A 24563-nucleotide genomic window follows, 5' to 3' on the forward strand; every position below is an offset into this window, starting at 1 on the left:
TGATGGACTGGGAATACTGTTTCCACTTCTAAGTACTTTCATTCATATATACCTCACCATGATTGTTGTGATAAGAGTATATAGATAGGATGTGCGCAGCACATAGCTACTGAGCAATAAGCAATGATTTCCATGCTTTTTGTATGTTTGTTTTTGTTTTTCAAGATGGGGTTTCCCTATGTAGCTTTGGAGCCTGCCCTGGAACTCGCTCTGTAGACCAGGCTGGTCTCCAACTCACAGAGATCCACCTACCTGTCTCTGCCTCCTGAGTGCTGGCAATAAAGATGTGCGCCACCACGGCCCAGCGTGATTTCTATGCTTTTTAATGAAGGTCTCTGTTATGGCTTTAAGCAAAAACTTAAGTAATTAAGTAATATGTTATTATATTAAGTGGTTCTATAGTATATATTAAGTAATAGTGTATTTATTTCATAACTTAAAGGTTGGGCGGTTAGTAAACACAGGTACAGGCATAATCATGTTCTAAGCTGTTACACAGTTTGCTTGTTTTGTTCTTTAAGATAATCTTAAACTTTAACATTATAAATTAGGTACTACCCTTCGTGATTTCTAGTTTTGTAGGTGTAAATAGATCAGTTTCTGTGTCATGACATGTTCTCTTTTTCTTCTTTCCTAGGTCTTTCAGAGCCTTGAAGACCACCATTTGGAAGTGGTGGCTTTTTTCAGGGAGAATGGCTTTCATGGCCTTCTTGCTCATGACTCCGAGTACGCGCTCTACAATATTCCATCTTACTACAGTTCCCACGCGCTGAAGCTCAGCTGGAATGGGAAGAACCTTACAACCAACCAGTTCCTGATGCAGGAAGTGGCCAAGCAGCTGGGCTTGAAGAGAATGAATTTTCCCATATTTGCTGCACTACTAGGTAAGTAGTCTAAAACACAGAATCCAGTGTTTGGTAAAGTTTCTTCTTGCATTGGTAAGATATGCATACTAGAGTGATTTAGTCTGGCAATATTGGGTTTGCTTTTTTGGAGTCCTTTTGCTGGTTTAGGATGTAGCTCAATTGATAGTGTGCTTATTTAGCATGCATGTGACTCTGTGTTCAATCCTATAACCACATACATAGATGCCTATAATTCTAACACTTAGGGGTTAGAGACAGGAGGATCAAAAGTTTAAGATCATCCTTGACCACATAGTCAAGGCCAGCCTGTGCTATATGAGAAAGGCCCTGTGTCAAAAACAAAATATAAAGTTCTCACATCATGTAATGCTGTGGAAAAGCAGTATACAGTTAGGGATTCTATAAAAACACTCAGTATGTTAGGAACACATTAACTTGTGGTAAGAATTTGACCATAAAATGTTAGTTATGAACATAAGAGCATCTTTTTTTTTAGACAAGGTCTCACTATGTAGTCATAGCTGTCCTGGAACTTACTTTGTAGACCAGACTGGCCATGAACTATATTCCAGAACTTACATACAGAGTCCTATGTTTCACTAGTTCTAGTTACTTTTGGTTTTCCACTCAGACCATTAGCAATTCTTTTAAAACTCTGTGGACAATGTTTTTCTCTGTTTCTTTTTTTGTTTTGAGTATTTCTGAACAACATTCAGCAAAATTCATTAGCCGTGAAAAGCCTATACCTACTTAGACCCTGCCATTGACATTTTAATTAATTACTTAATTATTTTTTTATGATTTATTTTTAAACTGTATTTTATGGGCATTGGTGTGAAGGTATCAGATCCTCAGGAACTGGAGTTACAGACTGTCGCGTCTGCTGCGCGGCCTGTGTCTGAGAACGTGCGGAGGGTGTCGGGGATTGACAACACAGAGACTTGTTCAACGATGTAAAGAAAACTTTAAGCAGGCCCCAAAAAAGGTTCAAGAAAACTTCCTAAGAAAGGCTCCCACCAGAGAAGCTTCTGCTCTCTCCTCTACCCTGGCTGGTTCTGCTCTGACACCAAAAACTGATCTGGGCGTGGCAGAAGAGGCGGTTAGTCTTTGGACAAGGTCGAGGGTGGTTTCTGTGGGCAGGCCTTTTCCAGGAACTTATTGCCCCCGGGCATTGTATTGTTTTTAGTAAACATGTTTTTAGTAAACATTGTCTTACAGCTGCCTACTCCCAGGCAGAAGGGGAAGTGGGTCTCTGCTCAAGGTCTGGTGTTCCCACAATTCACCCCTTTTTATTTTTAAATGAGGCACTCCTGGCTTAGGTCAAGTAGGGTCACCCTCCCTTTCCCGTCCTTGGGGGACCTTGAACCCCTGTCTTAGGCGGGAGGGGTCTTCCCCACAGGTTGCCCGTCAACAGAGCGCCCCAACTTTAAATCATCTGTAACCAACCTTCATGGCTATCGGGATTGCCATGGGCTAAGCTAAGCAATACTTGGTTACAGGTCTCTTGCCTCCGGAACAAGGCACGTTTGAGCTCGGCATAAAGCCAGAATGCCTACCGCCACTGCCACCATTCCCAGGACCCCCATTGACATAGCGCCTCTCCATCACCGTACCCATCACCAGATCTGGGCCATAACATTCTACCAGCATTCATCTGTTACAAGGGTAACATGCATGTGATTTACATTCTGTTACAAGGGTAACCCGCATGTGATTTACATTTACAATTTGATAAAGTTTACAATTGTTCCAAGATCTGCTCAGGAAAGCATTTAGAAAGTGCACTTGCACAGATACATTAGGTACAATCATCGATGTTACACATGTAGCATTATGAAAAATATGAACAATAGGCTTGTTGCACTATCCACAGAGCACCAATTTGTTCCTGTGGTGATGCAGTTTGTTGATTTAACGTCAGCTGATTATGCGACTTGAGTCAAAGTCTCCTTTTTGTCGCATTAGGACAAGTTGCATCTCTCTAGAAAAATACACTGGCCTAGTCGTGATTCCAGAAACAGGAACCATCAAGTCTGATATTTCAAGTGACCATGTCCTGTTCAATTACTGAAAAGAGGCTTTTGCCCCTCATCACAATCCATACCAATGTTCAAATGTTTTAAATGGGTCCTTTTTTTCTCTGTTGGCTTCACGATGAAAACTCATGGGTTGATGCAGCAGGTCTGTTGAGAAACTGGAAATCTCGAACCAACTGTTTTCTTTCTTTCTTGGGCTCTAGATTCGATGACATCAAGGTTCAGGAACACTGATTTAGGAGATCTCACTCAAACTGGCTTAGGTAGGCTCCCATGTTCTCAGGTCCAGTTTTTCTCTGCTCCATACATCTCACTAAATGGTCTGACAGCTGCCAAAGCTTTATTCTTTTCCTGCAAGAAAACACAAACATGCCCTCGACCCCAAATTAGGGTCTTCTCCACTGTCTAGTGCATGGATGTCTCCATTTGACCTGAGCAATAGTTGCTCAAGTTCCATCATGTCAGAATCTGTCTGAAGCTCACTGGCATTCACATTATAAAATTTTTAAATGAGGAGAGTATTATTTGATGAGTCATATGGGGACTGGGAACATTATTCCCCCATTTTTATTTTCTAAAAAAATTTTTTTTGAACCGTTGAAGCCGGACCATAATAGTAGAAGGATTTGTCTACCCTCCTTGGTTGACTATCTAGGTAAATTGGGATTACTACTTAGATTATTTGTAGATGCCCATTAAAAAGGACATATCCATTAAATATTTCCCAAAAACTACTGAAAATCACTCAAAGATTGTAAACTATACTGTGTCCAAATAACTTTTGAAAATTATTTGAAGTCTGTGAGCAGTCTTTCCCAATCTAACCTGTAGAGCTCTCACTAGCTGACAAGGCCTCATTTGCATCTTAAATTTTTCTGTTAAAACATTAACAGACTGGCTGGATGTTCCTTTTGTCTATATTTAAAGCAATCTAGGTAGCTTCTTAACTATTTTTGAAGGGATTTAAGTGTCCTTTTAATCATATAAGCAGTTCATACTCACGCATTCACAATCACATTTCATACATACCAGTGTGGCCACACCATACATTCAGAACATGCATCTTTCAGTCATCCTTTTTCCCTAGGTCATGATTAGTCTGTTGCAATGAAGCTTCCTTAATTGAAATCTATGTAAAAGAACAACTCCAGCCAATCCTTGAACTAAGAGGTTAAAAGTCCTGTATGTTCTTTATCATTCCTCCATTTGAGCTACAGTCATGGGGTACAGCCATACCTACTCCTTGTAACTGTAGATGCAAGGTGGAGAGGCCAAGCTTTTGGCCAAAAGTTTTTAGAGATGACTCACAAAATAGAACTTAAATGTAAACAAAAATTTCCATGTCTTTTTCTTTTTCTTTACTTAATACCAGTACCTCTTTACTGTTACAAATTTTTTTTCACCCATTTTTTTAAGCCAGGGTTTCTCTGTATTGTTTGAGGCTGTCAGTCCAGCCTGGCCTCGAACTCACAGAGATACGCCTGCCTCTGCCTCCCAAGTGCTGGGATTAAAGGCGTGTGCCACCACTGCCCAGCTTGTTACCAATTTTTTTTCTCTGTATTATTTGGAGGCTGTCTTGAAACTTGCTCTGTAAACCAGGCTGGCATTGAACTCAAGAGATCTGCCTGCCTGTGTCTCCCGAGTACAGGGATTAAAGGCGTGTGCCGCCAACGCCCGGCTATTCACCCATTTTCAATCCAACTTTCGACCCAGGATGTTCCCTCATAAAGGCGTGTTGGGATTAAAGGCGTATGCCGCTGGGATTAAAGGCGTATGCCGCTGGGATTAAAGGCGTATGCCGCTGGCAATCTCTTGGGTTTCCCTACTTCTTGACCCTGGTATCAGGCTTAGGAGGGGGAAACTCAGAATGTCTAGTTTCTGACTTTTTAATCTCATTGGCGGCAGCCGCTCCCAATGTATTATTGGTGTTATAAAATTTGATGAACAGGGAGCTGGAATGACTATCTGGCATCAACATGGGGGGGGAATCCTCACCAACGCCCATATTTCCCTTACCTGAGTGTTCAGCAATGGTTGGATCATCTTTATCATGGTGAGCATTCCTAGTATCCGGAGTAGTATTGAGGTCGACATGACTGATGCACCGTTCGGGGACCCAAATAGGCTTCTCACTTCCTGGAGGGAAAACACAAACAGCCCCTCGGACCCTAGCTAATAGGGGGTGGGTGGCTGCCATTTTCCTGTAATTAAATCCTTCCATCTGACCCATCCCAAGGACTGGGAGGGTTTGTTCCAATGTCTCTCCATAGCAGACAAATTATTACGGTTTATGGTCAAAAAATTTAAAATGTAAAGTATGGTGTATAACTGAATATTGGGGGAGGTAACATACTCCCCCTTTTTTATTTTCTTAAAATACTGTTTGAGAGTGGCATGGGTGCGCTCCACAATAGCCTGTCCCGTGGGGTTGTGAGGAATACCAAAAGAATGGACAATGTGATGTTCCCTGCAAAAGGCAGCAAAGCGATTGCTGGCATAGGCAGGGCCATTGTCCGTTTTTAGGGCATCGGGTACGCCCATGTAGGCAAAGGCCTGCAGGCAATGAGAAATAACATCTTTAATCTTCTCTCCTGAGTGGAGAGAAGCAAAAATCAGTTTAGAATATGTATCCACCGAAACATGCATGTATTTTCATTTCCCTGCCTGCGGCAGGTGAGTGACATCCATTTGCCAGAGATGGTTGGCCCTGAGGCCCCGGGGATTTACCCCCTCATTGGGAAAATTATGATAAGGGGCACAATCAGGGCACTGAGAGGTAATCTGTGTAGCCATGGATAGGGGGCACCCAGTATGAAATTTAATGGAGCGGGCATTTAGATGATATCGCTCATGGAGCTGGTGGGCAAGCTGCTCCTAAGTAAATAAGACCCTAGGGCGGGTCAAGGAGTCAGCAATTTGATTGCCCTGGGCAAGGGGTCCTGGAAGGTTAGTATGTGCATGAATAAATCCCACATACGCAGGGTGGATGCGCTGCCAAATAAGATGTTGGAGCTGAACTAATAAGGAACGAACCTGGGAGGTTGGAAGAACATATGGAGAAGTTTCTAAAGGTCTAACAATGTTGGAAACATAAACACTATCAGTATATAAATTAAAGGGCTCTCCCTCAAACATTTGGAAAGCCATCAAGCAAGCAAATAACTCGGCGGCTTGTGCTGACATCTGCCCTATGGGTACCCTCTTCTGCACCTGAGAAGAAACCACCACCGCGAAAGCCTTGGAGGAGCCGTCTGTAAAGACTGAGCGAGCTCCAACTAGAGGTTTTCCTTTAAAATCTTGGGAAAGATCACAGGGTGTTGTTTGAAAAAAGACATCAAGGGGCTACTGGGATATTGGTTATCAAACTGAGCGCCTGTAGATGTAATAAACAGAGTCCACCCATCATGGAAGATCTGTAGATGTTCCACCTCCTCCTTACCATAAGGAAGGATAATTTTATCAGGACTCTTTCCAAAGGTTTGAATGCTAAACTTGTGTGCCTTCCACAACAATTGTAAAATGAGATCATAGTAAGGGGTCACTACCTTCTTAGGGGAGGCTGACAAATGTATCCAATAAATAGGACCAGTCTGCCAAAACATGGCAGTGGGCGAAAAGCTAGATAAAAGTACAACCAGAACAAGGGGCTGCCCATAATCTATACGCCGAAGGTGGGCTTGCTCTATACTTCTTAACAACAATTGTAGGGCTTCCCTGGCCTCTGGGGTAATCTGTCTAGGGGAAGTTGGAGCAGGATCCCCAGGAAGAATATCATAAAGCGCTTTAAGAGCCCCTGTTTTAATAGAAAGAGAAGGGCGAAACCATTGCACCTCTCCCAAAAATCTCTGCCAATCATGAAGTGTTTTTAAATTTGAACAATCGATCTGGAGTCTTTGTGGCCGGAGGCCAGTTTGTTGAATTTGATGACCCAAATAAGTATAAGGGGGTCTCTTTTGGATCTTTTCAGGAGCCAAAATAAATCCTCGGGCCTCCAGACGCTCCTGTAGCTCTGCAAAGGCTATGTAACATTGTCTTTCTTTGGCCGCGGCCAAAAGAATATCATCCATGTAGTGGATAATGTAAAGGTCAGGGAACTTACGTCTGAGGGGATCTAAACAGGCAGCTACATAAATCTGGCATATAGTTGGACTATTAGCCATCCCTTGGGGGAGCACCACCCATTGGAAGCGAAGGGCAGGCTCCCTAAAGTTAATCGAAGGAAGGCTAAACACAAACCTAGGACTATCTTGAGAATGCAAGGGAATAGAAAAGAAGCAATCCTTCAAGTTAATGACAATCAAATGCCAGTCTTTAGGAATGGCCACAGGCACGGGCAAGCCAGGCTGCAGAGCCCCCATAGGCTGCATGGTCACATTCACAGCCCTCAAGTCTTGTATTAACCTCCATTTCCCTGAAGATTTTTTTATTACAAATATAGGGGTATTCCAAAGGGACGTGGAAGGAACCAAATGACCTGCCTCCAATTGTTCTTGAACTAGCTGGTGAGCCGCCCTTAGTTTCTCTGCTGGTAAGGGCCACTGTTCCACCCATACCGGATCATCTGATAGCCATGTGATGGGTATGGGGGCTGGCGGCGCAACAGTGACCCTCATCAAAAATGATCAAAACCCTTCCTATCCCCTGGGGCCCTGGTCTCCAAAGGGAGGGATGCCACAGGGCAAACCTCTCCCTGTTCTAGTTTACCTAGTTCCCTCCCCGGGCTCCAGCCCCTCCCTTGCGTCATCTGGGGGCCCCTGCTTTTGGACTTGGGTGCCTGGGTGGTGAGGACCTCTCCCATTTCTTGCATGAGGTCCCGTCCCCAGAGGTTAATAGGGAGGCCAGGCAAAACATATGGCTGGAAAAGCCCTGTGTGGCCCTCAGAGTCTTGCCACTTTAAGATTCTGAGGCTTTTTTGGGGCACAGCCTGTCCTATTCCCTGGAGGGTCACTGTCCCTTCCTCTTTCGGCCAGGCGGGGGGCCAGAATTTATCTGAGAGGACAGAGAAATCTGCTCCAGAATCTAAGACACCCCTAAAGGACTTGCCTTCTATCTTTAATGTAAGCTGGGGGCGGTTCTCCATAGTGGCTACCCAAAATGCTGCCGGGCCGGTACTTCCAAAACTTTGGTTGCCCCTTTTCTCTTTAATTTTTCTAGCCTCACAAGGAGCTGTAGGGAGAAGGAGTAACTGAGCAATCCGTTCTCCTGCAGGGATGGCAACAACCCCACTGCCCACTGATGTCATTATTTTAATCTCCCCCTCACTATCCTGGTCTATAACACCGGGGTGTACCTGGATGCCTCGAAGAATAGTACTGGACCGTCCCAAGAGTAGTCCGACCGTGCCTGGGGGCAATGGCCCATGCACCCCAGTAAGGAGGGCCTGGATCTCCATTTCCGGTGTTAGGATTGCCCGGGCAGAGGGAGCGAGGTCCAATCCTGCACTCCCTGAGGTGGCTCTAAGGAGGTCTGAGATATGAAGGGGTTGCTCTGGGGGAGAAAATGAGTCCTGCCACTGCCCGGAGCAGGGGTCATTGCCCCGTACATATTGGTTTTGGGGCCCTGGGGCGGGGCCCTCCTCCCGTTTCCCTGATTATTATTAGCAGGAAGGAAATTTCCCTCCCGGTCAGTATTAGAGTAGCAGTCATTGGCCCAATGATATCCCCTTCGGCAACGGGAGCATAAACCAGGTTGCTTGAGACCCATAGTACTATTTTGAGGGCACTCTCTACGGAAGTGTCCCTCCCTACCGCATCTGAAACATGTTTTTCTCCCTCCCAGAGTGGGTCTTTCTTTCCCCACTTGGGGCCGAATGGCAGCAGCTAACACTTGGCCCTGGATGAAGTTCCCATCAATGTCCCTACAGATCCGGATATAGTCATTTAGACTTTTATTGCGATAGGGGCGAAGGGCTTCCTTACAATACTTATTTGCATTTTCAAATGCCATCTGCTTGATGACTGGCATCGCAGGCCCAATGCCCCCAAATATTCTTTCTGCTACCTGACTGAGACGGTCTACGAAGTCTTGAAAAGGTTCAGAAGGTCCTTGAAGGACTTTGGACAGATGATCCCCTCCTTCCTTGCAAGGCACTGCTTTCCAAGCCCCTTGGGCCGCTGCTGCCACTTGGGCATAGACTGCAATGTCATATTGCATTTGTTGCTGAATGGTGGCGTATTGACCACTCCCGGTAAGCATCTCCACATTTCTCTGGGGCTGTCCGGCCTGTGCATTTCTTTGGGCTGTCTGGCTGCATCTTTCCTGAAACTCACCTCTCCAAATCAAATAATCTCCCCCTGATAGAGTCGCTCGGCAAAGCTGCTGCCAATCACTAGGTGTCAAGTTAAGAGACGCAAAAGATTCCATTAAGGAAAGTGTAAAGGGAGCCTGTGCTCCATAATTTAAAGTTACCTCTTTAAGTTGTTTTATATCCTTAAAATTTAAAGGGTTATAATGCCGAATGACCTGTCCAGAATTGTTCGGGTCTGGAACTTCCATTACTGGGGCCACCACCGGGCAGCATTGGACCCTTCCTCTGGGTCTTCCCTCCAGGTCCGAGAAGGACTGGGTTATCTCATAGGAGGAGTCCCTTTTTTCAGAGTATGGGGAAGGGTTTCTCTCCCTGTCCTGTCTTTCCTTAATTCGAATCTTTTTTAGTTCTTTTTTAAGGGCCGCGATCTCAGCAAGTAACCGTTCCTTTTCAGACTGTGACAAGTCTGAGTCTGAGCTACTTCCATTTTCTAGGTCTGATAGAGAAGGATATAACCGATTCTGACCGGAGTTCTTCTATTTGGGTCGCGCCCGGAGATCTCTACCTGTTTTTTTGTTGTTACTAAGAGACTCCTCCTCATCCTCACTAACAATGGAACCTCTAGTTTCAGTCAGGGTCCCTTCAGATGATTCATCATCACTCTCTGCCCCTGAACTCAAGGAGGCTTGAGTCTCAGTCTCTTGTAATTCTAAAAAAAGCCTCTTTTGTGTCCTGAACTACCTGGCGGTGACGAACCTTATCTGTCAAAAGTGCTCCCCTCACTAATCTCCATAAGGAGAATGTCGTAGGGGGTAAGGACTCAGATCCCTCTTTTCGTAAAAGTCTATGAAGATCACGGCAAACCTCCTCCCAATCTGGAATATTTAAGTTTCCCCCAGTAATGAACCATGGACTGGCTCGTTCGATCGATTTTAGAAAGCCTTCTAGGGTTTTAGACTTGACTGCAGTCCCATGTTCTTTAAGTAACTTTTTTAGTTGATACTGCAATGATTCTAGCTTCCCGGAACTATTCCCCATAGTTTCTTAACCCCGTCCACTTACCTCGCTTTCACGATCTCGGTGGGACCTCCAATTGTCGCGTCTGCTGCACGGCCTGTGTCCGAGAAGGTGCGGAGGGTGTCGGGGATTGACAACACAGAGACTTGTTCAACAATGTAAAGAAAACTTTAAGCAGGCCCCAAAAAAGGTTCAAGAAAACTTCCTAAGAAAGGCTCCCACCAGAGAAGCTTCTGCTCTCTCCTCTACCCTGGCTGGTTCTGCTCTGACACCAAAAACTGATCTGGGTGTGGCAGAAGAGGCGGTTAGTCTTTGGACAAGGTCGAGGGTGGTTTCTGTGGGCAGGCCTTTTCCAGGAACTTATTGCCCCCGGGCATTGTATTGTTTTTAGTAAACATGTTTTTAGTAAACATTGTCTTACAGCTGCCTACTCCCAGGCAGAAGGGGAAGTGGGTCTCTATTCAAGGTCTGGTTTTCCCACAACAGACAGTTGTGAGCTGCCATGTGAGTGCTGGGAATTGAACCCGGGTCCTTTGGTAGAGCAGCCTGTTCTATTAACCACTGAGCCATCACTCCAGCATGCCATTGACATTTTATAGCAGTTGCTTTCTCATGTACCTACCTATTTCTTCGTCCACCCACCTATCTGGTTTTCTTTTCTTTGTTTTCTTTTTTGTTGTTTTGCTTTTCTTCTGGATCTCACTGTGTAGCTTAGACTGACTTCCATCATAAGATCCTCCTGCCTTAACCTTCCTGATGCTGGCATTGCAGGCATGTATCATCCAACTTTCAGGCTTTTTTTAAAAGATGCATTTCAAAGTAAATTATGGAATTGATATTTTAAATTGATTTTCCAAGTATTGACAGCAAGAACATTAATAGACTAATATAGTTGTGACCTTTGCCCTATAAACACAAAGAACATCATTTTGGATAATGTAATTGAATCAGCTAAGTTGTAGAATTAGATTTTGTGCATATCACTGAAGCCATGCTTCTCTGGATTCATTTTCCTCATCTCAGAAATGAAAATAATAGTGTCCCGTGGTGTTATTTATGAAGTTAAGTAAGATGAGATGCAGAAGTGCCTTTTACTTTTCAAGTGGTCAATAATTTGCTGTTACAAAATAAATGCAGCATAACTAGGTAAAAGTTACCTCTTACCCGTGATAATGAGTAGTACCATGAATTGGAGAGTCAGATAGTTCTAATTTTCTAAAATCTTAGTTTCCTTGTCCATAAAATGGAGGTAAAACTATGAGGTTTGATGATTATAAGGGAGATACATGTAATACCCATAGTATAGAACAGATGATCAGCATGCAGATAGCTACTATAATTAATTATTACATTAATAATATGGGCTTACTCGTGTTATGGTGCATGCCTTTAATACCAGCACTAGGGAAGCAGACGCAGGTGAACCTGTGAGTTGGAATCAGCTTGGTCTATATATCAAGTCCCAGGCAACCCAGAGATAAATAGTGAGACCTGTCTCAAAACTGAAAAGAATATAGGCCTATGCTTAATCCAGTTATTTCCTCTCCCTGAAGGATCCTCTTTCTGACTGAAAAGATAAAGAAAACATTTTTACAGTGAATAAATGAAATATATGTTTTATAGGTAACCACATTCTACCGGATGAGGACTTGGCCGCTTTTCACTGGAGCCTTTTGGGACCAGAACATCCTCTTGCATCACTTAAGGTAATATACCCTATTTTGTCCATGTACATTTAGGAGACATCAAGTTTTGATTGAACTGTGATGGAGTAGAATAATTGTCTTTCATTAGATATTTTAAAATCTTTGTTTTTAACGTCTTTTATTTGTTTTGAGATTGTATTTTAATTATAACATTTTCCCTTCCCTTTCCTCCCTCTAAGCCCTCCCATACATCCCTATCCACTCATCCTTCAAATTCATGGCCCTCCTTTTTTCAACAATTGTTATTGCATGCAAACATGTATTTGTATATACACATATTTTCCTAAATATAAACTGGTAACTTCATAATGCTACCTGAATGTATGTTTTCCGAGCTGACAGTTTGCACTAGATAGCCAATTGTACTTTTCCCTGGGGAGGACCTTCTCTCCCACTCCCAGATTTCCTCACTTGCCTGTAGTTCTTTGTGTAGGGTTGAGGCCTCATGGGCTTTACCCATGCAGTCTGGCATGGCCTTTAGGGTCCTCTATCATTAGATTTAAACTATTTCACATAAAATACGATCAAGAAGGTGGTTGTACTTGGCGTGTGCTGATTCCTGATATTCCAAAATGTGAGAAACTTGACCACATAATGTGTGGTAGTGTGGAACTGTGTTCACACTCTCCCCTCAATATAAAGTGGAACTATATTTCATATGCAGATTAGAAATTAGTTTTGATACTACCCATAATGTAAGAATTCATATAAACTGGCAGAGAAATATACTTCAATAGTGAAAAAAATGAGTAAAAGCCTGAATCAGAAAGTTGACAAAAGCAGAATTACAGTGGCTCATCATATGACTAGACGCTCAACCTCACTAATGATCAGACATATGCTTATAATCTTAGAACTCAGACATGTTCACCAGATGAGTGATGTGATCATTTTTGTTAATGGTTTAGCAAATATTAAAAAATGAGTTCACTGCTATGCAGCCTGTACAAGAACTGATACCCTTTGGCATCATGGTGATGATGTAAATTGCTGATATGATATTTCCTGTTTGTTACTGTCTTAGATAATTGTTTTATACCTTCTCCTTCCTTCAGTGTCTAATACTTTCTCCTCATTGGATAGAGAATTTCTATGAACTTCAATTTCTGCTTCACTACCCCACATTTAATCTGTGTGTTTCTGTGTTTTGCTAGTGTCCTGATGACTGTGGGTGACTTGTCCGTGACCCATGTAAGGCAAGATCTTCCATTTAGAAAGATGCTATTCCCTTCTATGGGTTTAAAGATCCTAGTTCAGAGGTTTTCCTTTCTCCTGCATCATCCATTTTTCTCTCTTCTTGGTTATTTCCCATTTGAGGTATAAGCATGGCCCTTTTGGAAGTTTCTGTGCATTTCCAATTTAAGTATGCTTATTTTATATGCATGGGTGCTTTGTCTGCAAGTATGTCTGTTCATTATGTGTGCATAGAGGCCAAAAGTGGGCATCACATCCCTTGGGACTGAAGTTACAGATGGTTGTGAGCTGCGGTGTAGATGATGGTTGAACCTGGCTCCTCTGGAAGAACAACCAGTGATCTTAATCTCTGAGCTATGTCTGAAGCCCCAATCCTTTCATTTCAATTAGAGATAAGGTCTGATGCCAATTAGCCTTGAACTCAAAATTATGTGACTTCAGCCTCCTGAGTTCTAAGATTATAAGCATATGCTACTATGGATGGCTGTGCATGATTCAGGTTTAAAAATAAAAGCTGTGTGTGTGTGTGTCTGTCTGTCTGTCTGTCTGTCTGTCTGTCTGTCTGTCTGTCTGTGTTTGTGTTCCTAGCATTGGGATTACAGGTGTGTGCTGCCAATATCTGACTTTTTATACAGGTACTAGGGATCTGAGCTCAGGTTTTTGTGTTTGCGCAGCAAGCACTTGGCCAACTAAGCATCTGTCCAGGCCCAAACCCACTCTTGACTTTTAGTTTTCTTCTTACAGTATACTCTTCTAAAGTATCATCTAGGGGCTAGGGTTGATAAAGTACCTGCTGTACAAACATAAGAAGTTTAATCCACATATAGGAAAAACAAAACAGTGAAAGCAAGGATGGTGGCACATGCTTATAAGCCTAGCTTAACTAGTGAGCCCTGAGTCCTAATCAGAGACCATGTCTCAAAATACAAAGTGGATGACTACTGAAGAGTGTTGTTGACCTCTGTCACACACATACACACACACACACACACACACACACACACACACACACACACACACAGGGAAAAAAATTGACAGTGCTTGGGATTGAACCCAAAACCTTAGACATGATAGGAAGTCACTCTGCTTCCAAACTACATACCGAGCTCTAGAATTTGTTCTTTAGCATTATGAATCAGTCTTACTTTGTCTGTGTGGAAAAAAACCTGGTAGTATAGGGGACTAGACTATTTGGGACAAATAAGAAGACTATTGAAAGGGGGAAGTTGAGAGGGCATATGAGGAGGTGAATGTGATCAAAATTTATAATATTCATACATGAAAATATCCTAGTGAAACCTACTCTTTTGTGTAGTTAATATATACTGATTTTAAAAGAGGACTCAGAACATGCCACTTTTCTATTTAAAATAGTACGACTCTCATGTCACTCAATCCTTCTCACAGCCTGCTGACACCAGCACTTCCTAGCTCCTTAGATGCTACATACTAAACATTCTCTCTATTTGGATTGCCTTTGTTTTCTTACATAGTCATTTTTCACTCCTGAAAGTTTTGTCAAATGTCATTTTCTCCATGACTCTTTTGCCAATCCTATTATCTAAAATTATATATGCATGCATGCACACATACATACATATATACATGCTCATTACCTTATCCCAACACATTTAATATCTCTGCTGCCATGAAGGTAGAGTTCTTGTCTTTGGTATTCACTGTTGTGTCCCCGGTACCTTAGGACAGGACAGTATGTAGCCAATGCCTGACAATAACTGTTTGTTTGATACAGGGTCTCTGTATATAACCCTGGCAGATCTGGAACTCACTATGTAGGTAGACCAGCCTGGCTTCAAACTCATAGGGATTCACCTGCCTCCTAATCCAAGTGCTAGGATTAAAGGTGTATACTACCACATCAGACATGGTATCTTTTTAAAAAAATTATCTTTACTTCTATTTAATTTTTTGTATATGAGTGTTTTGCCTGCTTGCATATCTATGCATTCTCTGCATGTCTGTTGCCCATGGAGACCAGAAGACAGTGTTGGATGACAGCTATTACCTGCCATGTGGGTGCTAGAAATTGAACCTGGGACCTCTGGAAGATCAACAAGTGTTCTTAGCCTCTGAGCCATCTCTCAAGCTCCATCAATAGCTGTTTTTTGAGGAATGAATGATGCAGTTTGTTGGTAAAATATTTTTTATCTCCGAATGACTTCTCAGGACTCTGAATGTTTATGAATCTTGCTTTTAAAATTCAGTTTTAGTTATGTGTCTATATGTAGGAGGATATGTGCACATGAGTGCATTTTGCCCACAGAGGCAATAAGTGTGGATCATCCTGGAGCTGGAGTTATAAATGACTGTGAGCTGCCTGATGTGTGGGTACTTGGAATTGAGCTCAGGTCCTCTTAAAAAGCAATATGTGGTATTCATGGCTGAGCTATCTCTCCAACCCCCAACAAAATAAATTTTATCAAAAGCCTTTTGAAAGTTTATGCCATAGACTCAATAATTATAATGTAAAGGAACTTATACTTAAAGAATTGTAAATGAGGCAACAAAAACCTACATTTCTACATAGCCTCAAAAAGTTTCACTTTATATTTATTATTTAATCATTCATTATCTGTGTATTTAGGTATGTATTTATTTATTCTTCTCTCATACAATACATCCCAACCAGAGTTCCCCTCTCTCCACTCCTCCTAGTATCCCCTACCTCCCCTCTCCCTCAAATCTACTGCTTCTCTGTTGCCCTTCAGAAAAGAACAGGCCTCCCAGGGATATCAACCCAACATGACATAGCAATTTACAGTAAGACTAGGCACAAACCCTCTGATCAAGCCTGGATGAGGTAACCCAGTAGGAGGAAAAGGGTGCCAAGAACAGGAGAAAGAGTAAGAGACAGCCCCACTCCAACTGTTAGGAGTCCCACAAAACACCAAGCTACACGACCATAAAATATATGCAGAGGATCTAGCTCAAACCCATACAGGATCTGTGATAGTTGTTTCAGCTTCTGTGAGCCCCTATGAACCCTAGTTGATTAATTCTGTGGGCCATATTCTTGTGGTATCCCAAGACTCTCTGATTCATACAGTCTTTCTTCTCACTTTTCTGCAGGGTTCCCCAAGCTTTAGCTAATATTTGGCTGTGGGTCTCTGCATCTGCTCCCATCAGTTGCTGGATGAAGCCTCTCTGACAATTGGGCTAGGCACCAATCTATGAATATAGCAGAATATCATTAGGAATAATTTCATTGACTTTTTTGAATATCGTGAACATGGGCAAAACAATATATTATTGTAATTACTTACCATTGTTTAATTATTTAGATCAACCACCAAGATTTTCCCATGCTTGATGGATTTTCTTGTTTTTGCCAATATGGTTTTAAGCAAATGACAAGTTATTTTACTTGCACATTTTTTTCTGTGTGTCTCTAAACTATTTGCACATTTTCCTACAAATGCATATGGACATTATCACTCCCAATGAAAGTAATGCTGATTTCTTGTTGCCATCTTTTTATTTTAGGGGAAATTTTTACTTTTTTTTTTTTTTAGTTTTATGAGACAGGGTTTCTCTGTATTGTTTTGGAGGGCGTCGGACCAGCCCGGCCTCGAACTCACAGAGATCCGCCTGCCTCTGCCTCCCAAGTGCTGGGATTAAAGGCGTGCGCCACCACCGCCCAGCTAAATTTTTACATTTATTTCTTTATTATTTAGTGTGTGTGTTTGTGTGTCATGATGATTGTGTAGAGGTCAGAGGACAGCTTGCAGGAGTTGGTTCTCCTCCTCTGTCATGTGGATTCTGAGGATCCAATGCAGGCCATTAGGACTGGCAATAAGTGCCTGTATCCGCTAAGCTGTCTTGCTGGTCTGTTGTCTTAATATCTAAAACATTTTACGACTTTCCTGATTCTTTCAAAAAGGTCTTTTTGTGGTTAGTTCAAGTCGGGATATAAAGATCCTCCTTATATTACAGAATTATTGTATACCTTCTCCTTCCTTCAGTGTCTAATATATGTGTATGGGTGCAAACCCAGAGGCCGGAGGATGATATTGTCATACGGTGGAACTTCCCACCTTATTCTTTCACGATAGGGTCTATCATTGAACCTGGAATTAGGTTGGTGGACATTAAGCCCCAGCAGTACTCTTACCTACACCCAACCCCAGCATTTGGATTGTAGACCTTCATGACCATGCCCAGCTTTTTATGTGGTTCTGAAGATTCAAACTCGTTCTCATGTTTATGCAACAATAGCGCTTACACACTGAGCCATCACCCCAGACCCCAGAATTAATTTTTTTCCATTATTTAATGGATTTATTTGGGGGCTAGAGAGATGGCTCAGTGCTTAAGAGCACATGTTGGTTTTACAAAGGACCCAGATTCAGTTTCTAGCACCCACATGATGGTTCACAACTGTCTGTAACTCCACTTCTAGGGAATCTAATGCCCTCTGCTGGCCTCTGTATGTGCAGGCCAACATTCATATAAGAAAAATAAATACATCTAAAAATCTTATTATTTTTAGGTAACTACTAAGCCATCTCTCTAGTTCCTCATTATTAATTTTTATCATTGACTTACACATGAGAACATAAATTTCTATATATCAATCAGTGGAGTGCTTTGTGATTTCTTTTAATAATTTCAAAATTCTTTGACAGTTTCATATATGTAAATAATGAATCTAGTCTCTTTTTTAAGACAGGGTTTCTTTGTGTAGCCTTGACTGTCCTGGAATTCACTCTGTAGACCAGGCTGGCCTCAAACTCACAGAGATCTACCTGCCTCTGCCTCCAACGTGCTGGAATTAAAGGTATGCCCAGTGAGTCTAGCTATTTACATTCCCCTATTACCCTTCCTCATCTGCACTCCATCTCCGGATGGAACATTTCTTTTTCCAGACAAGTCTCCCTCCTACTAACATGTCATTTTTGACCCATTATGCTTAGTTAGGGTTACTTGCATGAGCATGGGTAGGTATTGGTTTGTTTGCTAAAATTCATTATTTTTTATTTCATGTATATGTATGTACTTGCATGTGTGTCTGTGTGCCATGTTCATGCCTGTGCCCAAACAGACCAGAAGAAGATGTTGGCTTCTCTGGAACTAAAGTTAAAAGCAGTTGTGAGCCACTAAATGAATGCTTGGAATTGAACCCAGGTATTCTGCAAGAGAAGCAAATACTCTTAACTGCCATGCCATCTTTCCCAGCCCTGGATAGGGGGTTTTCAGTGTCACATGAGCAACTTCTCAGTGGCTGCACCACTGAAAATTTGGTCTATTCATACTGTACTGTCCATCGTGCATATTCTTTCTTTTTTCATTTTTTGTTTGTTTTTTTCGAGACAGGGTTTTTCTGTGCAGCTTTGGAGGCTGTCCTGGAACTTGCTCTTGTACACCAGGCTGTCCTTGAACTCACAGAGATTTGCCTGCCTCTGCCTCTCAAGTGCTGGGATTAAAGGCATGCAGCCTAGCCTGTTTCTTTTTTATTTAATTACCTTATTTTTGTTGTCAATTGAGTGTTGCTATTCTTCTACTTTTTACTCAAGCCATGATATTGTGTCTTCTATTGGTGAGACTTTCCACTGAGCTTTTAATTGGACTAACTAAAATTTTAATTTCCAGGATTCAGTTTGGATTTTCTTTAGTTTTTCTGTATGTGTAATGAATTTTATTTCAATATCTTACATTGACTTCCTTATTTCATTAAGTTGTTAGCTCTCCCCCCCCACCCATCTTGGAATTCATTTGAGATTTTTGTGTCCTCCTTGATTTCTAATTCCTTGGAATTTTAAGTCACGCTCAGAGGGGCATTACTATGGACTTGGTAATTTTTAGAGGAGACATGTAACATTTTATATTCCTGGGTTTGTTGTTGTTGGGACTTGCAGGTATACAGTTAGGCCACTGCTTGGATTTTCTATTTAATGTCACCTTTATTTTTGCATTTTTCATGTATTTTGGTGTGTTAGGGTGTCATTTTCCTCTTACACTAGTATTCACAGCACCCAACTTGATCCCCAGTATCCCCAAGAGTAGAATGCTGTGGCAACAATAGCTACTATCCAGGGATGGGCCCATTATGATAATGTACAGTAGTAGTACAATACAAACCCATCACCACGTCCACATCAATCAGTTTTAGAAAAGACACTGATAGTATGTGTGCACCAATATACTAATTATTGTGGTTCTGAGGAGAAAGCTTAGTACATCTAGTAGTTAGAGTTGGATTGATAGAAAGTAGAGAGAACATGAATACAAAGGGCAATGACAAGGACCAAAAGTAGAGGACACGAGGCAGTTTTCACTAGCACTGGACTCAAAGGGGAATGGTAGATATGAAATCAGGTAACATAGAGCAGTCCCAGTTCTTAGAAGGCTAAGACACGGGCTGGAGAGATGGCTCAGCCCTTAAAGGCTAGGTTCACAACCAAAAATATAAGAAGGCTATGACACAGAGATGCCCTGCAAGCTAGGCAAGCCTATGTTATTTGGAAGAGGAAAGTGAAAAAAGGAAGTTGTAAAGAGAAAGGAAAAGAAGAACAGACCAGTACCGAGTCTGTTTGCTAAACTGACATTTAATATTGAGAAAAGGAGGCATTGTCTAGAGTACTACTTTGAGCTTATGTGAGATTCCTCTGCAAATTCTGGCTGCCAGTGGGTTTTCTGCTTGCTTAAAACTGTGGTTCCAATTTAAAGTTCCTTTACCCCAGACTAGCAGTATTCTGCTGGTGGGATTTCAGTATATACTTCCTGCAGCTCTTCTTGGGTTTCCCCAAGTGTGTGCTCCATGAGTGTGTCTTGTACATTCTAGCCACCTTCACAGCATGGCCTTTTTGAAATGGCATCTCACTGCTGCTGCACTGAGTTCTGAGTGCCAAGCACCCCAGCACTGAGAACAGAGTTTTTCTAGCATCTCCTTCCATCATTCCTGCTGCTGCACAGGATGTGCTGCTCCAAAATGTCTGTTATGGAGTGGGCACAGTGACTTAATGGGTAGACGTACTTGCACCAAGCCTGACAACCTGAGTTTAATCCCTGGGACCCACATGGTGGAAGGAATGAACTGACTCCTACAAGTTGTCCTCTGACCTCTACACATATATTGTGGCACAAGTACCCCACACAAACAAAAAATGTAATAAAATAACTTTAAATGTCTGGTACTGAAACAACTCTGCAGATTGTCTATGCTTTTCTGGGTCCTGCCTCTCGGAGCCTCTTGCACCCCCCTCTGGACATACTCTAGACTTTCCTGCTTTGTAAAGTTCCCTATTTTGTTATTTAAACTAGAAATGTTTGTGTATCTGCTGTCTCTTCTGATAACTGTGGCTAGTTCTTTTCTGTTTCTATTTCTGGGAGACTCTGGCAGACCCTACTGGGTGTCATCCACCTTTGGAATTTCTCTTAGTGATCCATCTTTAACTTTGTTGCCTCCTACTTATGTTGCCTTTTCTAGGTTCGAGCTCATCAGTTGGTTCTTCCACCTTGCGATGTCGTCATCAAGGCTGTTTCTGAGTATGTTAGTTCCATCAAAGACCCCTCAAACCTGGATGTGGTTGGGAAGGATGTTTTCAAGCAATCTCAGGTGAGTTGGCCTTCCCCTTCCCAAGAATCACCAGCTTTCTTTATTTTTACTTTGAAAATTGTATTTTGGGCGCACACATGTTTGCAGCTGTGTGCATGCCATGCCATGTGTGTGGAAGTCAGAGGACAGCCTGTGGGAGTTGGTTCTCTCCTTCCACCATGTAGAGTGTAGGAGTCAAACTCACATTGTCAGGCCTGGTAGCAAGTGGCTCTCCTTGCCGAGCCATCTCACTGGCCTTCACCAGCTTTCTTACACTCGCTTGCTATGCTGCCAAGTTCTCTGCTCTTTTCAGTGGTCCCAGCTTCCCTCTTTGCTACTTGATTTCCCCTGCTTACTGACTGAAATTCTAAAATTTCTTTTAAAATGTTTTGAGATCTAAATAGAAAGGGCCCTTTGTTTGTTTGTTTTATATTGAGGATTAAGGTACTACAAACATATTCTGAAAAATTAGAAAATGAACAAGCTGCCTAAAATCTCATTCCCCAGAAGCAACTACAGTGAATGCTCTTATGTGTCTTCTTACATTGCTCTATGGTACGGATCAAAGCCAAGGCTTGACACATGCTAAAGAAACACTCTACAAGTAAACTACACCCTCAGCTAATTTTGATGTATACATATTTTTAACTATTTTTGTGTGTGTAAACCACAGTGCACATGTGGCCAGAGGACAACTTTGCTGCCATGGTCCTCTTCTTCTACCGTGTAGGTTCTGAGCACTGAACTCAGGTTGCCAGGCTTTGTAGCAAATGCCTTTACCCACTGAGCCATATCATTGTTCTTAAAGTATATTTTAACATAAAGGATGTCTTACTGGAGAATAAAGCAGATAACTTTAAAGAGGACCATTTAAAATGAGTCTCCATGAAATAAGAATCAAAGTAGTTGTTAATATTGAAAGAAAAGGCCCAACTAGTAATTTATGTTATGAAGTAAAAAATTACAAAAATAAATTGGATTTCTTTTTGCAATTTGATTTATATGCACAACTCTAAAATTTTTCAACTTGTTACTTTTAAAATTAACATGCAGTTTTATTTGTGTATGTGTGTACAGTTCTATGAAATCTTAAGTTATTAATTTATGTGATTATCATTACACTCAGAATACAGAAAAGTTGTAAAGCCCCATCCTCCCACCCAACTCTCATGCTAGTCCTTTGTAATACCACTGAAACCCATCCCAACACCTGGGTATTCTCTGTCATTATAGTTATAGCTTCCAGATAATGCTATATGGATGTAGTAATAAGGCATAGAATAGCTTGAGAATGTCTTTTGTCATTTAACATAATGTTAGTAAGATTCTCCGAATTAGGCTAGAGAAATGGCTTAGTGGTTAAGAGCATGTACTGTGTGTTCAGAGAACTGGCGCTCACTTTTTGACATCGATACTGGGGCACTCACAACTGCTTATATGTAGCTCTCTCTCTCTGACCTCTAGGGCCACCTCCATGTATGTGGCAATACATACACTGTCGCTCCCCCACACACTCACATGAAAAGAAAAACTTTAAAGAACAAGAATCTTCAAGTTGTTTGGTATTGTGTGTGTCAGTAATCCATTTTTATGAGTATATGTTCATGCACAGATTCCCTAAAAATATTTAGATTGGATATAAATTTGAATAGTTATAAGTAGAATTGCTGTAAACGCTTGCACAGAAGTTTTTGTATCAACATAGCGTTTCATTTTCATAGCATGAATAGCTAGGATTGAGATTTCTAGAACATATGTTGAGGGTGTATTTAAATTTATGACAGTGCCAAACCATTTTTCACAGTGGCTATCTTTTTTCTTACCAGTGCTTGGTCAATGTGATATTAACTTACATTTTATGCATTTTGTGTGTGTGGGGGGGAGTGGGTGCATGCTGTAATGCTTATGTGGCAGTCAGAAGACAACACGCCAGAGTCGGTTCTCTCTTTTACCACGTGGAAGCCAACTCAAGTCGGGTATGGTGGCAAGCATTGTCTTGCTCCCCCTGATTTATGTATAATAGTATAGTACTTTGACCTGCCATGCAAGTATTCTACCACTCCGCTATACCCACAGTGTGAATAAGTTTTAATTTATATTTACAAATGCCTCATAGTAAAGTTTGTGTTTAGAGACAATGACTCACTATGTAGTTCTGGCTGTCCCCAAATTGGCTATGTATACCATGCTGTCCTTAAACTTGTACTGGTCTCTCTGTATGTGCCTCCTGAGTGATAAGATTTCAGGCATATACCAACATACGCAATGAATATTTCTTCTTGCACTTACTGTCCTTTAATCCCAGCATTTCTGTGTATGTTCTAGGGATCAAACTAGGGTCTTCATGCTTACAAGCCAAGGACATTACTGATTAAGCCATCTCTTCAACCTCTCTTTTTAACAAACTAAAATAATTGTATATTTTACATTCACATCTCTAGTTAATTTGTCTGTAAAATATGAGGGCATTTGTTTTTATTTTTTCCATGTGGTTATCCAGATCTGGATATGGTTTTTTAACAGACTATTTTTTCTTCTTTGAATTGTCCTAACGTTTTTTATAAAGAAATCAGTTGTCTATATGTACATGAGTGTATTTCTGTACCCTCAGAAGAGGGTCAATGTGTGTATATATTGTTTTACTAGAAGTAGACCATCTGAATTACTACAGATCAATATTAAGTCTTGAAACTGAGTAGTGATCCTTCCAATTTCAATCTTATTTTGTTTTTGTAAATTATTTTGCCTTTACATATAAATTTTAGACTAGTATTGTTTGTATCACAAAAAGAGAAATCTTGCTTGGATTTTGGTTGGAATTGTGTTAAATGTACAGAAGAAATTGCTTTGCTTTTTGCTTGTTTGCTTTTCAAGTGCTACTGATTAAACCTAGGATCATATGATGTCCTAGCTGCCTGTCATGGGGTTATATCCCCAGCCATTTTTTTTAACTTTTTGTTTTTAGATAAGGTCTCACTATATTGCCTTGAATAATTTTGTACCTTACTCAGGTCTTGAACTTGTGATCTTCCTGTCTCTATCTTTCAAGTAGCTAGGATTACATGTCTGTACAGATGAGCTCAGTTGTGAATATTTGAATTCAGTAGTATGGCAAATCCATTTTATTCATGCCTTCTTGGACTTTTTTTGGAGAGAGGGTTTCTCTGTGTAACAGCCATGGCTGTCCTGGAACTCACTCTGTAGACCAGACTGGCCTCGAAGTCACATAGATCTGCCTGCCTCTGCCTCCTGAGTGCTGGGATTAAAAACATATGCCACCACTGCCTGGCTTTTCTCTGTTTTTTATCTGTTGTATGTTTTATAATCTTTAACATATAAACCCTGAATCTTTAAAATGTATCTTTATGCTTTTCCTTTATTTCCTATGGTGCTAGTATTGACCTCAGGGCATTGTGCATGGTAGACAAATATTCTACCACAGACAGAGCTATGCTCTCAGGTTCTGTACGTGGCTTTTAGTATTTATATTTAAATATTTCCTTTTTCATTTATTGTAAAAATACTATTTTGTTCATTTTTATTTATAATTATTCATAGAAATATGATTGATTTGTGTGCTGAGTCTTGACTTGGAACTTTCTATGCTCATTCATGGATTCTAGGAGTTCGTGGTACACTTCCTAGGATTTTTGATGTAGGTGGGAGTGTTTCTGAGTGGAGATGGTTTTCTTTCTTTGTTTTCTAATTTGTGTGCCTCCCTTCTAAAGCTGAGTTATTATACTGCTTAGGATGTCCAAACCTTTCTCAATAGGAATGTCAAGACTAGAATACCTTTTCTATTTCCTGCTCTTTAGAGAAATTATTGTCATCGTTAAATATGATATGAGCTTTAGGTTTTGTAGACGTGTTATCAGGACATGCATGTGTTCTTTTAATCTAGTTTGCTAAATGATTCATTGTCATCATTATAATGAGTGCATA

The 24563-nt window shown here is 41.3% G+C and overlaps 1 protein-coding gene across 1 annotated transcript in view; it reads left to right on the forward strand.

The window, feature by feature from the left end:
• The window catches only part of Fam120c (family with sequence similarity 120C), a 153656-nt gene that overhangs the window by 52221 nt on the left and 76872 nt on the right, over positions 1–24563 (forward strand). The window contains exons 2-4 of the mRNA XM_013125118.3: positions 638–884; positions 11790–11872; positions 20514–20642. Of these exons, the coding sequence (XP_012980572.1) occupies positions 638–884; positions 11790–11872; positions 20514–20642 (459 nt within the window). The remainder of the gene's footprint in view (positions 1–637; positions 885–11789; positions 11873–20513; positions 20643–24563) is intronic.

This window comes from Mesocricetus auratus, unplaced genomic scaffold (assembly GCF_017639785.1).
Source record: "Mesocricetus auratus isolate SY011 unplaced genomic scaffold, BCM_Maur_2.0 Super-Scaffold_100003, whole genome shotgun sequence".
NCBI lineage: Eukaryota > Metazoa > Chordata > Mammalia > Rodentia > Cricetidae > Mesocricetus > Mesocricetus auratus.